Raw genomic sequence first — 12,948 nt, 5'->3', positions numbered from 1 at the left:
CTTTGCAACATTAGGAATTCTGAACTATCTTCTTTTTTTTTTCCTGCATAACCACCCACAATGATTAGCCAACATTCATCTGAGCAAACAGCAATGAAAACCAAGGAATTGCCTACCTGCTGGTTCAAGTATGTGCATAGGACCTACAAACACACCTGAGGAATTTTATGGCCCATCAGCCTTATAGGTATAAATCCCCAGACTGATACAGATCAGTTAATTTCCTAAAACATGATGCTACATCTATAGAATGTATGCTTCCCCTTGCAGATAGATGTATTATTTAAAAAGTAAGCCTTCCTACCCGTAACAAGGACTGGGATTCATCCTTGGACTTGCTCTCGCCTGACGCAGGATACTGCTGAGTGAGGGTCCCGGACTTTTCTCCACCAGCTGTCACCCCCTGCAGGAATCCCTTGGTCTCCACAGTCAAGCCATAAATAGGTCTTGCCAGATGGGCAGCTTCTACATTGGGGCTATCCCTTAGAGTCTTTGTCTGCTCTTGGGAACCCGACACAGGCGTCAGAAGCCCCAGAGTTGTTTGAGTATATGATGGACTCCCCCGGAGGATGTCTGCCCCTCTCCAAGCCATGTTGCGAAGATCATCACTGGAACTCTCAGTCCAAACTTTTTCTTTCAGCCCGTCTTTATCTTCAAGCTTCTCTCTTTTCACCACACTCTCGGGAACTGGCTCTCCCATTTTAGAGTCTGGATTGAGCAGACTATAGACCTTGAGGTCAAATTTGGGTTCCTCCTTGATGGTGGATACGGTGTGACCATCCTCATCACCATTGGCTGTAGTGATGTCCTGTTCCTGGCAGTGAACAGTATTGAAGTGCTCCAGTAGTGACTGAGTATCAGCAGCTGTAAAACTGCACTGCCGGCATTTGTAGCAGCTGTGTGCTCTCCTACAGAGGAAGAAAATGGTCACTGGAAATCTACCATTCTCAAGGACATAGGGGAAAAAAAAACAGGTTTTAAGCACCTGAATTAAATCTCATAAAATAATGTTAACATGTAGAAAACTCCTAGAAATTGGAATTTAACGGTATTTTCAACTCTATATAAAGAAGGTGATGTTCTCTTTTATCCCATTAGTAATAACAGAAAAACAATCACACACCTGCATACACACACACACACACACACACACACACGCACATACACTCTCCAATTCACAACAGCACTACTCAGTGTGCTTTATTAAAAAAAAAAAAGAATACTGGCTTAGCTCACTTATCTGTGATTAGATAATCCCCCCATTCTATGTTATTAAGTGTTTACAAATATTTATACCTGATTTCATCAATGAACTCTTTCTTTTTTTTTTTTTTGCCTCCAGGGTTATTGCTGGGGCTTGGTGCCTGCACTAGGAACCCATTGCTCCTGAAGGCTATTTTCCCCCCTTTTGTTGTCATTATTGGTTATCCTTGTTATTATTGTTGTTGTTATTGCTGTCTTGTTTGATAGGACAGAGAAAAATGGAGACAGGAGGGGATGACAGAGAGGTGGAGAAAAAGACAGAAACTTGCAGACCTGTTTCACTGCCCCTGAAGTGCTCCTTCCCCCCACCCCACAGGTGGGGAGCCAAGGTCTCGAACCTGAATCCTTATGCTGATCCTTTTGCTTCACGCCACATATGCTTAACCCGCTGTACTACCTCCTGAACCCCAATGGACTCTTTTTTTTAATGTTTTATTATCCTTATTTATTTACTGGATAGACAGCCAAAAGTTGACAGGAGAGAAAAGACAGAGAGGGACAGAGACAGAGACATCTGCAGTACTTTCTTCACTGCTCGTGAAGCTTCCCCCTACACGTGGGGGGCAGGTCTTCAGACCTTGGCTGGGTCATTGTGCGTTATAACATGTGCGCTCAACTAGGTGCATCACCACCTGGTCCCTCATCAATGAACTTTTCACTTTCTATTCATTTACACTGAATTGGAATTTATCTCACTGTATTCCTGATGCAAAAACACTTTGGACAACGCATATACATTAACTAAATTCTATCTGACCTTACTGCATTATTTTGACTAAATTTAAATACATTTAGTCAAATAAGTGTTTGGCGACTCTATAAAATCTAGTTAATTAGAAGTATTAGAAGTTCAACATTTAAAAACATAATCTGCTGATCTGTAAGGATCCACATAAACATTCAACAAATTGAGAGTCTGCTAGGTGTCAAGCAGCATGACAGGCATTGTATGGATATATTTTTTAAGTCCATGTGAGGACATGAGAGTGTTTTAATAGGATCAAAAATATTAACATGTTGTAGGATTTCACAGCATCTTCTGCTGTTAAAGTCAGAATAGTAACTGAAGAACTAGAATAAATATCTCATAACAAAGAAAAAGAAGCAGTGAAATCTAAGCTAGGCTGGGAAGGTTTTAAAATGATAGTGAACAGGTTGGTGTTGGTGTACCTGGTTAAGGGCACACATTACCATGCACAATGACCCAGCCAAGGTCTGAAGACCCACTCCCCACCTGTAGGGGGAAGCTTCACAAGTAGTGAAGAAAGTCCTGCAGGTGTCTCATTGTCTCCTCCCTCACTCTCCACTCTCCTCTCAATTTCTCTCTATCCTATCAAATAAAGAAAAAAAAAGGAGGGGGTGGCCCGCTAACCTCAGCGATAACCCTGGTCGCAATAAAAAAAGATGCTATTGAATAAATCAGTTTCTTTAACCATAAAAGCCTTGTGGGGATCTCTAAGTATCACGTGAACCAAATTTTGTTTACTGATACAGTGTGTAAGGAGATATCAACTTAAAACTATAAAAAGTTGTAAGAAATAACACTTAAAGGTACTGTGAAATTTATGCTCATGTAATTGTAGATACTGATTTCAATATTACTTTTCTAAGTACTGAATACATTGATAAAGAAAAGACATAATGCTTGCCCACGGATGTTTAGAAACTAGTCAGGAAAGACAAACTTTATATTAGTCTATAAATATATCTATAGAACAAGTGATATGTTCTACCAATAGTTCTACCAATAAAATGCGTAGGATGTAACTGGGTAGATGGTCTGCTTAGTCAGAAAGGTCTTTCTGAAGGATGAAAAGAAGATATTCTTATTTTTATGTATTTATTTATTTATTTTTGGATAGAGTCTGAGAGAAATTGATAGGGGAGGGAGAAATAGAGAAGGAAAGAGACAGAGAGACACCTACAGACCTGCCTCAGCACTCATGAAGCTCTCTCCCTGCAGGTGGGATCCAGGGACGTGAACCTGGATCCTTGTGTTTTGTAATGTGTACGCTTAACCAGGTGCACCACCAACTGGCCCCAAAAGAATCTATTCTTGTTGGAGGAGAAAGAAAGGGAAAGAAAGCACAATCCAGCAAGTCTAAGATACTAGGAAGAGGGAATTGTGGTTTTTGAAGGACTAATAAGAAGAATGTCAATAATCAATAATATGCTGGAGGGTGATCCAGAGCTTTATAATTTGTATTAACATGGTAAGGAGATAGATTATCTTCAAAGGTGGCAGGAAGTAACTTCAAGGTTTTAAGCTGAGGAGCAATACTATTAAACTATTAAACGCTTTTTTTTTTTTTTTTTGCTTGTTTGCTTACTTGCTTGCTGTTGTCTGTCACAGGCTGGCCTTCACCACTCTGGAATAGCTTTTTCAGATAAAAAGAAAGGCAGGGAAAGGGAAAGGGAAAGGGAAAGGGAAAGGGAAAGGGAAAGGGAAAGGGAAAGGGAAAGGGAAAGGGAAAGGGAAAGGGAAAGGGAAAGGGAAAAAGACAGGACAGCAAGGAAGCTTCCACTAGTGCAGTGTGGGCTTGGTTAGAACCTGGGCTGCTCACAAAGTACAAAGGCAAACTGCACAGGTGAGTTACCTTTCTTTTTTTTCTTTTTTTTTTCTGCCTCCAGGGTTATTACTGGGGCTCAGTGCCTGTACCATGAATCCACTGCTCCTGGAGGCCATTTTCCCCCTTTTGTTGCCCTTGTTGTAGCCTTGTTGTGGTTATTACTGTTGTTGCTGATGTCGTTCGTTGTCAGGACAGAGAGAAATGGAGAGAGGAGGTGAAGACAGACAGGGGGAGCGAAAGATGCAGGTGGGAAGCCAGGAGAGGGCTCCAACTGGTCCTTGTGCTTTGCGCCAGGTGCGCTTAATCTGCTACACTACTGCATGCCTCCCCCCCCCCCCCCGAGTTACCTTTCTGACCATAAATATATGTTTTAGTCATTTGGGGATTTCACTCCATTCTGTACTAGATAACTTAATTTCCTCATGAGATCTGTACCATAGCTGAAGAACCAAAAGTATGTTACTATTTCACAAAATCACAATGTGAAGATACTACAGTATGGAACAAAATTGTAGTCAGTATATGCTGAAAGTACCTACTGTGGTTTACAATTAATTTTATCACTATGAACTTAAGGGGCTGGGTGGCTACCCACCTGGTTGAGCACATGTTACAATGAGCAAGGGTCAGTGTTCAAGACCACGGTACCCACCTGCAGGGTGAAAGCTTTGCTAGTGGTGAAGCAGTATTGCAGGTGTCTGTCTCTTTCCCTCTCTATCAACCCCTTCCCTCTCAATTTCTGGCTGTCCCTATCCAATAAATAAACAAAGATAATAAAAACAGAACTTAAAGCTTTGTGACTAAATATAGATGTTAGACTTTTTGTAAAAATTCTACAGACTGTTTTCAATCTTTTCTCCTGTATTTTATCATTTTAAGTAATAATGATAAAATAAATATTAAATAAATTATAATATATTGATTATAAAATACAATAATTTTTTTTTCTGAAATAAAAGGAATTCAACCCTTACAAAGAAGATCTCTAGGGCCAGGTGGTGGTACACCTGGTTGAGCACAAACATTACCATGACCCTTAAGCCTGGGCTCAAGTCCTCAGTCCTTCACCTGAAGGGGAGAAGCTTCATGGGTGGTGACTTCACAGCAGAGCTACAGGTATCACTCTCCCTCTCTGTCTCCCTTCCCTCTCAATTTCTCTCTGTCCTATCAAATAAATTATTTTTAAAAAATTAAAGCTATCTGTGGTCTGGGAGGTGGCACAGTGGTAAAGCTTTGGACTCTCAAGCATGAGGTCCTGAGTTCAATCCCCAGCAGTACATGTGCCAGAGTGATGTCTGGTCCTTTCTCTCTCCTCCTATCTTTCTCGTAAATAAATAAAATCTTTATAAAAAGTTAAAGATACCTATAACCAAGAACATGAACACTGCCACCAAAGCCAAGGAGAGAAAACTCCAAAAGAGGACTATTACCATAAAGTGCAATAAAAGAAACTCAAAACCTAGGACCTAGAATCTCAAGGAACTTCCAAGAACTTTATTGTCACAACTACATCAAAGTATGATTCAATGAGAGCTACATTTCTAAAATCAAAAATGATCAAGAAGAGAAGAAACAAAAGGAAAAAAATGAAATATTGCGCAAGGAGCAACATAAGGATCCTGGTTTGAGCCCCAGGCTCCCCACCTGCAGAGGGTTTGCTTCACAGGCAGTGTAGTAGGTCTGCAGGTGTATATCTTTCTCTCCCTCTCTCTGTCTTTCCCTCCTCTCTTGATTTCTCTCTGTCCTATCCAACAACGACAGCAATAACAACAATGATAAACAACAAGAGCAATAAAAAGGGGAAAAAATACCCTCCAGGAGCAGTGAATCTGTAGTGCAGACAAAGCACCAAGTCCCAGCAATAACTCTTGAGGCAAAATAAATAAATAATGAAATATTATGTTTAAAAAACTCAACTGTATTGATGAAAAAAAACAAAAAAGATCAGAGTGGAATAGCCCAAAATATGCCTGGGAAATACCCTAGTGAAGATATAACACATAATCTACTGAATCATGAAAACTAAAAATAAACAGACTCTAGGAAGTACATTCACAAATTCTGACTGACCTTCACTCTAAGACAGTTCTAAAGAACTCACTGTCATTGTGGCAGAGTTTATGGTTTCTCTGGCATGGTGGAGTATCTCTTTGAAATCTGGGGGAGATTTCTGCCAGGATATTAAGTCTATGAATTGACACTGCTCCTTCTACCAAAACCAGTTGCTCCAGAAAGTAATCTAACGTGGGATTCAGGGGGTAGCGCAGTGGGTTAAGCGCACGTAGCACAAAGTGCAAAGACTGGCATAAGGATCCTGGTTCGAGCCCTAGGCTCCCCACCTGCAGGGGAGTCACTTCACAGGCGGTGAAGCAGGTCTGCCGGTGTCTGTCTTTCTCTCTCCCTCTCTGTCTTCCCCTCCTCTCTCCACTTCTCTCTGTCCTATACAACAACATCAACAACAACAATAATAACTATAACAATAAAACAACAAGGGCAGCAAAAGGGAATAAAGAAATATTTAAAAAAGAAAAAATAAAAAAAGAAAGTAGTCTAAGGTACTAGAGAAAGGCTATTTCCAGTAATTGATACTAGAGCAACAAGAAAAACAAAGAGTCATACAAGAGACGAAATAGAAGATTCTAGAGCCTCACAGAAAGACGTATTTTAAAATGAGAATTCCTACTAGAGAAGCAAACCAAACTACCTGAGAGCATAAATCCTTGAACCAAATGCCTGAGTTTTCAACTATAGCTGTGCTATATATCTATGTGCATAACTTCAGATAATTTATTGACTCTGCCTCAGTTTACTCATCTGCAAAATGAGATGAACAGTACCCCTTGATAAAGGAACACTACTAGTAATTAAGTAAGGGGTAAGAGGTAAAAAAAAAAAATCCTAAATTAAATAAAGCCTCCCTCTTCTATGTGAATCTTTTTGAGCAAAGTTTAAACTGACAGACTGTTATTATGGGATCACTCTTTCCATTCCCCCATGTACCTTAACGATGATAAGCAGTACTTTTAAAAGCAAGTCTGTTTCCTTGAGGTGTCTTTGCTTTAAGATACTGCCAAACAGAATAGACTGTGCCTTTTCTGCTTCACCAAAGATGAGCTCAGTGGACTGAACGACTGAGTGGTTTAGCAGTTTATGGCATAAATGTGAAGCTTTGGTTTCCTTTTATCAATAATCATCAGGCCCAGAGTCTTGAAATACTGAGTAATCATGATAGAAAGAATACAGTCTAGGGGGCCTAGTGGCTTAACGTGTGCTTAACCTAGTGTACCTGGTTAAGCACACGTTACAGTGTGTAAGGACCCAGGTTCGTGCCCTCGGTCCCTATCTGCAGGGGAAAGCTATGCGAACGGTGAGGCAGGGCTGCAGGTGTCTCTTTTTCTCTCTCCCTCTCTATCTCCCTCTGCCCCCCTCACTGTTTGGTTGTCTCTATCAAATAAATGAATAAAGATAATAATGAAAAAAAGAAATAATGCAGTCTGTGTTTCATTACAGTCTGTGATAGAAATTATACAGCCCTGTCTCAGTACAATAGGGATGCCTTCTGAGTGTTTTTAGTATGGTGGAATAAAGCCAGAAAGTAAACATTAATAGAAATTAAGATTATATGCATTCAATCTTTATTTATTCTGCAAGTAAGAGATGTCCTGAGTCAAAATAATCTCTCAGCAAATATAAATGAATGTATCCAGCACTTACCTATTGTTTAAACTGTATTTCTCTTAAGCATATAAAGTCTGAAGACGGTGCCCAGATGGTCAATCTTTTGGCAGTATAGCACACCCTGAGGCAAGGTGTCCAACACTAATTGGTTCTCTAATTTCATCCCCCACTTCCCTGACTCCCAAAAAGTCTCTATAAGAATTCTTCTGATCTGCCCCTCTACTGTGTCCTCCATCTAAACGACCTAGGAAAAACCTTTCAGGATGTAGATGATGAGAAACTTTCATATGTACATAGCAGTGGAAATTAGGGCCAGGCAAAAAGGAGACAGAGGTAATTGGGCTTTATGTTGAAAAAAAAAAAAAGCACGTGTTTTAACAGGATGGGCAGTAAAAACACGTGGTAATAACAAATTTAACTTGTAAATGCTTTTATTTGAAGAATTCAGAGAGCTCTCTCATACATGACTGCATAGACTACTGAAACAGAAAATCCATTTTACATACAGCAAAATGAGAAAAGTGACTTTCCCATTTTGTCTGCTTCAAGTCTAGAGTGCAAGGTTTAAAACTCTCCAGAGAAACACTCTATTTTTTTTTCCTATTGTCTGCCAACCATTTTTTTTTTCCTCCAGGATTATTGCTGGGCTCGGTGCCTGCACCATGAATCCACCGCTCCTGGAGGCCATTTTTCCCCCTTTTGTTGCCCTTGTTGTTGTAGCCTCGTTGTGGTTATTATTATTGCCACTGTTGATGTTGTTCGTTGTTGGATAGGACAGAGATAAATGGATAGAGGCGGGGAAGACAGGGGGAGAGAAAGATAGACACCTGCAGACCTGCTTCACCGCCAGTGGAGTGATTCCCCTGCAGGTGGGGAGCCGGGGGCTCGAACCAGGATCCTTACGCCGGTCCCTGCGCTTTACGCCACATGCGCTTAACCCACTTTGCCACCACCCAACCCCCCACACACTTTTTTGTTTACTTAAAACATTAATGAGGGAGCTATGTAGTGGTGCACCAGGCAGAGCACACATATTACCATGCACAAAGACAGGGGTTTGAGGCCCGGCTCCCTACCTGGGGGGGGGGGGGGGGGGGAGAATGCTTCACAAGTGGTGAAGCAGGTCTGCAGGTGTTTCTTCCTCTCCCTCAATCTCCCCATCTCTCTCTCTCTCTCAATTTTTCTCTGCCCTGTCAATTACATGGTGTGGGGGGCTAATGGCCGCCAGGAGGATTCATGGTGCAGGAAATCCCCAGTGATAATCCAGGTAGCAAATAATAAAAATATTAAGTAAAACACACACACAAACCAGTCAAAATAATGGCTCAGCATGCAGGATGTAGGATTTTCCACACATGTATATGGAAGTGCCATGCAGAAGCATGAATATCTGACTTTTAAACAGGATCTCCACATAACTCCATTACAGGAAATTATACCTACAAACTGCATTAATGAGTATGTTATTGTAAACAGCATAGCTATATGTTCCTGAGGCACCTCCAATGCTAGAACTTAAATAAAAGGCAGAGCATTCCCTTTTTACCTTTGTTATTTAGTTTCTTAAAACTCCAGGTCTATTGGGGGTCAGGCAATTGGTAGTGCATTGGATTAAGCACACGTGGCGCAAAACGCAAGGACCAGCATAAGGATACTGGTTTAAACTCCCACCCCACCCCCCGCAGGTGTCTGTCTTTCTCTCCCCATCTCTGTCTTCCCCTCCTCTTTTCATTTCTCTCTGTCCTATCCAACAATGAGTGACATCAACAACAACAATAATAACCACAACAAGGCTACAACAATGGCAACAAAAGGGGAAAAAATAAATAAATAAAAATAAATTTTAAAAAACTCCAGGTGTGTTATTAATGAAAATCAAGTATAGTTTGACAATGAATAGCAAACTGCTCAATCGTGCTAACCACTGAAGACTACTAGGTCTAGCAAAAAAAGTAATTGGCAACTTAGAACTCTAGAGACTTAAAGGACCTCTTTTTTACTATACTATCCATCCTAAATATATGATAGGACAAAGAAAAAAGACATGAAGATCAATATTACTTTCAAAAGCTTGAACCAATATAAACTTTTTAATAACCTATACTAAATTTTAGAGTAGTATACTACTTGGGAATCTTAGAAATTCAGATTCTGATTATGAAAGTTTGGAGTGAAGGAGAATATGTAGTATTCCTCGCAAAGTTCCAGATGATACTGATGCTTTGGGTTCAAAAAGGACACCTATAGTAGCAAGAAACTTGAAGTCAGGGTCAGAAATGACTTCACGATGGAGCCTGGAGTTAGCTCTCAGCACATATAGTCAGACCCAGAAAGAGCACGGCTAGATAAATTATTTTTATGATGAGTAATACCATTTTTTAAATTTTTTCTTTTTATTTATTTATTTATTTATTCCCTTTTGTTGGCCTTGTTTTATTGTTGTTGTAGTTACTACTGATGTCATTGCTGTTGGGATAGGACAGAGAAATGGAGAGAGGAAGGGAAGACAGACGGGGGAGAGAAAGATAGACACCCGCAGACCTGCTTCACCACCTGTGAAGCGACCCATTTGCAAGGTGGGAAGCTGGGGGCTCCAACCAGGACCCTTACACTGGTCCTTGCGCTTTGCGCCACCTGCGCTTAACCCGCAGCACTACTGCCCGACTCCTGAGTAATAACCATTTTATACATCATCAGCTTTGTAGATGAAAATTATGCAAATATGACTATGTCAAGCAGTATCCCCAAATAGCTTCTGCGTTTGGGGATTATTTTTCAATATTCTTTAGTGCTTGATTACTTGTATATATTATACTAAAAATGACACAAAGCACAGATTTCTTTTTTTTTTAATTTGTCTTTTCTTATTTATTTATTGGCTAGAGATAGCCAGAAATTGAGAGGAGGGGAGCAACAGAGAGGTTGAGAAACAGAGAGATACCCGTAGCCCTGTGTCACCACTCGTAAAGCTTTCTCCCTGCAGGTGGGGACAGAACAACCAAAAGCACAGAAAAGTCAATTCACATAAAAAAGTATGTAGAGGGAGTCGGGCTGTAGCGCAGCAGGTTAAGCGCAAGTGGAGCAAAGCACAAGGACCAGCATAAGGATCCCGGTTCGAACCCCGGCTCCCCACCTTCAGGGGAGTCGCTTCACAGGCGGTGAAGCAGGTCTGCAGGTGTCTATCTTTCTCTCCTCCTCTGTGTCTTCCCCTCCTCTCTCCATTTCTCTCTGTCCTATCCAACAACGACAACAACAATAATAACTACAACAATAAAACAACAAGGGCAACAAAAGGGAATAAATAAATAAATAAAATAAAATTTTTTTTTAAAAAGTATGTAGAGTAGGACAGCAAGAGTTTGCTCTTCATCCACAGTGACTCCCAATACGCTGTGTTTGGTAGTGGGTGTATGTCACTAAATCATGTTAAGAATTAGTTTCTGAAAGATTATGTTATTCTTTAGAAATTGAAAAAGCTTTATCTTCAGTATCATGTCATAGTGTCAAAAAACACAAGAAGATTATTTCAATCCCTAGCATAAGAAACACTATTAAAAGAATAAGAGCTTAGTAACTATGAATTTACATTGAACTCTCTCCTCTAAGCTACGAATCATTTCATTTTATCAGCATTACTATCAGTGAGCTTCCAGGATTTTCCTCTTCATCTCTGAAGATTCACCTTAACCACTGTCTCATCCATGAACACTTCCCAAATGACTCAACCCTAGAGTAATCCTAGCACCCTCTGAGCTATTCTGAAACTGCTTTCCTCTGATTTCTTCCACATCGACTTGTATTTAAATCTTGTGTAATTTCTTACTTTACAGTCATATTGTAATTGCCTTATGATCAAGATCAAAGCTCACACATCTCCTATCTCCCTACCCCTACCTCCCATTCAAAGCATCCAGACGGTCGAGATCTGCTTCATAAGTAAAGGAATGAACTATCACTGTTCTGAAGATGTTCAGGACGTTTATTTTATATGTAGTCATCAAGCAGTAGAATGATATACAGAAGTGTGTAGATACTTTTGCAGATGGTACGTTTAAATGTCCTCTGACTAAACCCTTCATTATTTAAAAACTTTTGGAACTTCTGGCTACATTAACCAAAACTAATTTAAAAAAGACTGCAAATATATGTTCGGCAGTAATTTAAATTCTGCACTCTCCTGCCAGATGGGGAGAAAACACTATTCTCAAGCTGCCTGAGGAAAAATGCCATTGTGTATATCTCATAAGAAGCCGGTTGCCAGAGAAAATATAGGATGCCCAGTTAAATTTGAATTTCAAATAATAAATAACATTTTAAGGTGATTAAGTTATTCTATGTTTGAGATAGACCTATACAAAATCCCAGCATTTTAATGTAATATTTTAGACAGAAAGGACATGAGTCAAAAAAAATATTGATAAAAAGAGCTAAATCATAACTTTTTCCAAAGAAAGCTAAAACCTTTAGGTCAAATAGTATATAACATCAGTAGCATAATTTCTTTGGAAAGGAATATTTTATTGCTTATCCTTCTTAATAGAATTTTCATCCTCTATAAAAGCATTTTTTCACATATATCTATATTTTAAGATGTAGTGGTCTTTCATTCTACTAATAGTATTTTATTCATTAGCAAAAAAAATTAAAATCATTTTCATATTTCACAGTATTTGGGTTTTGTAGAATCTAGAAAGAGCAACTGAACATGTGTGATTCTTCCCTTTAATAATATTTCTATTTTATTTTTTTAATATATATTTATTTATTTCCTTTTTTTATTGTTGTAGTTATTGTTGTTGTTGTTATTGTCATTGTTGTTGGATAGGACAGAGAAAAATGGAGAGAGAAGTGGAAGACAGAGAGGAGGAGAGAAAGACAGACACCTGCAGACCTGCTTCACCCCTTGTGAAGTAACTATCCTGCAGGTGGGGAGCTGGGTCCTTGAACCAGAATCCTTACACTGGTCCTTGCGCTTCCAACCATGTGCGCTTAATCCACTGCACTACCACCCGATTCCCAATATTTCTATTTTAATAATAAGCCAGATCATATGTGATATCAACACTGGAAATGTTTTGTTTTTCTCTTTTAAAGGTTAGTTTACAGAGATATGACATCACTTGAAAAGATCTTTTTTAAAAAAATAAATGTTTTCAACAATTTTAACCATTAATGTTCTTCTCCACTGCCTAGAGCATTCTAGTAAATATAAAACACAGGTGTATTTTGGTAATCTGGAATCAAACACTCACTGATAAATTAATCCAAGGATAAATGAATAAGATAAAAATTAAATAAAGTTCAGCAGAGCTTATGTAAATTTAGTCACTTTACTATTACAAGCATAGGTTTGTATGAAAGTCTAGACAGGACATTTACTGATAAAACAGAATAAAGAGATAGAAAGAGTAACTACTGATACACAGATAGGATTAGT

General features: G+C 39.3%; 1 protein-coding gene across 7 annotated transcripts in view; it reads right to left on the bottom strand.

Annotated features, from left to right (window-relative positions):
- TRPS1 (transcriptional repressor GATA binding 1) overlaps positions 1–12,948 on the bottom strand; it is a 269,537-nt gene that overhangs the window by 182,541 nt on the left and 74,048 nt on the right. For all 7 annotated transcript variants that reach the window (XM_060195746.1, XM_060195738.1, XM_060195752.1 and 4 more), the window contains one exon: positions 305–908. In XM_060195746.1, the coding sequence (XP_060051729.1) occupies positions 305–908 (604 nt within the window). The remainder of the gene's footprint in view (positions 1–304; positions 909–12,948) is intronic.

This window comes from Erinaceus europaeus, chromosome 1 (assembly GCF_950295315.1).
Source record: "Erinaceus europaeus chromosome 1, mEriEur2.1, whole genome shotgun sequence".
Taxonomy (NCBI): domain Eukaryota; kingdom Metazoa; phylum Chordata; class Mammalia; order Eulipotyphla; family Erinaceidae; genus Erinaceus; species Erinaceus europaeus.
This window is presented reverse-complemented; position numbering and strand designations above follow the sequence as displayed.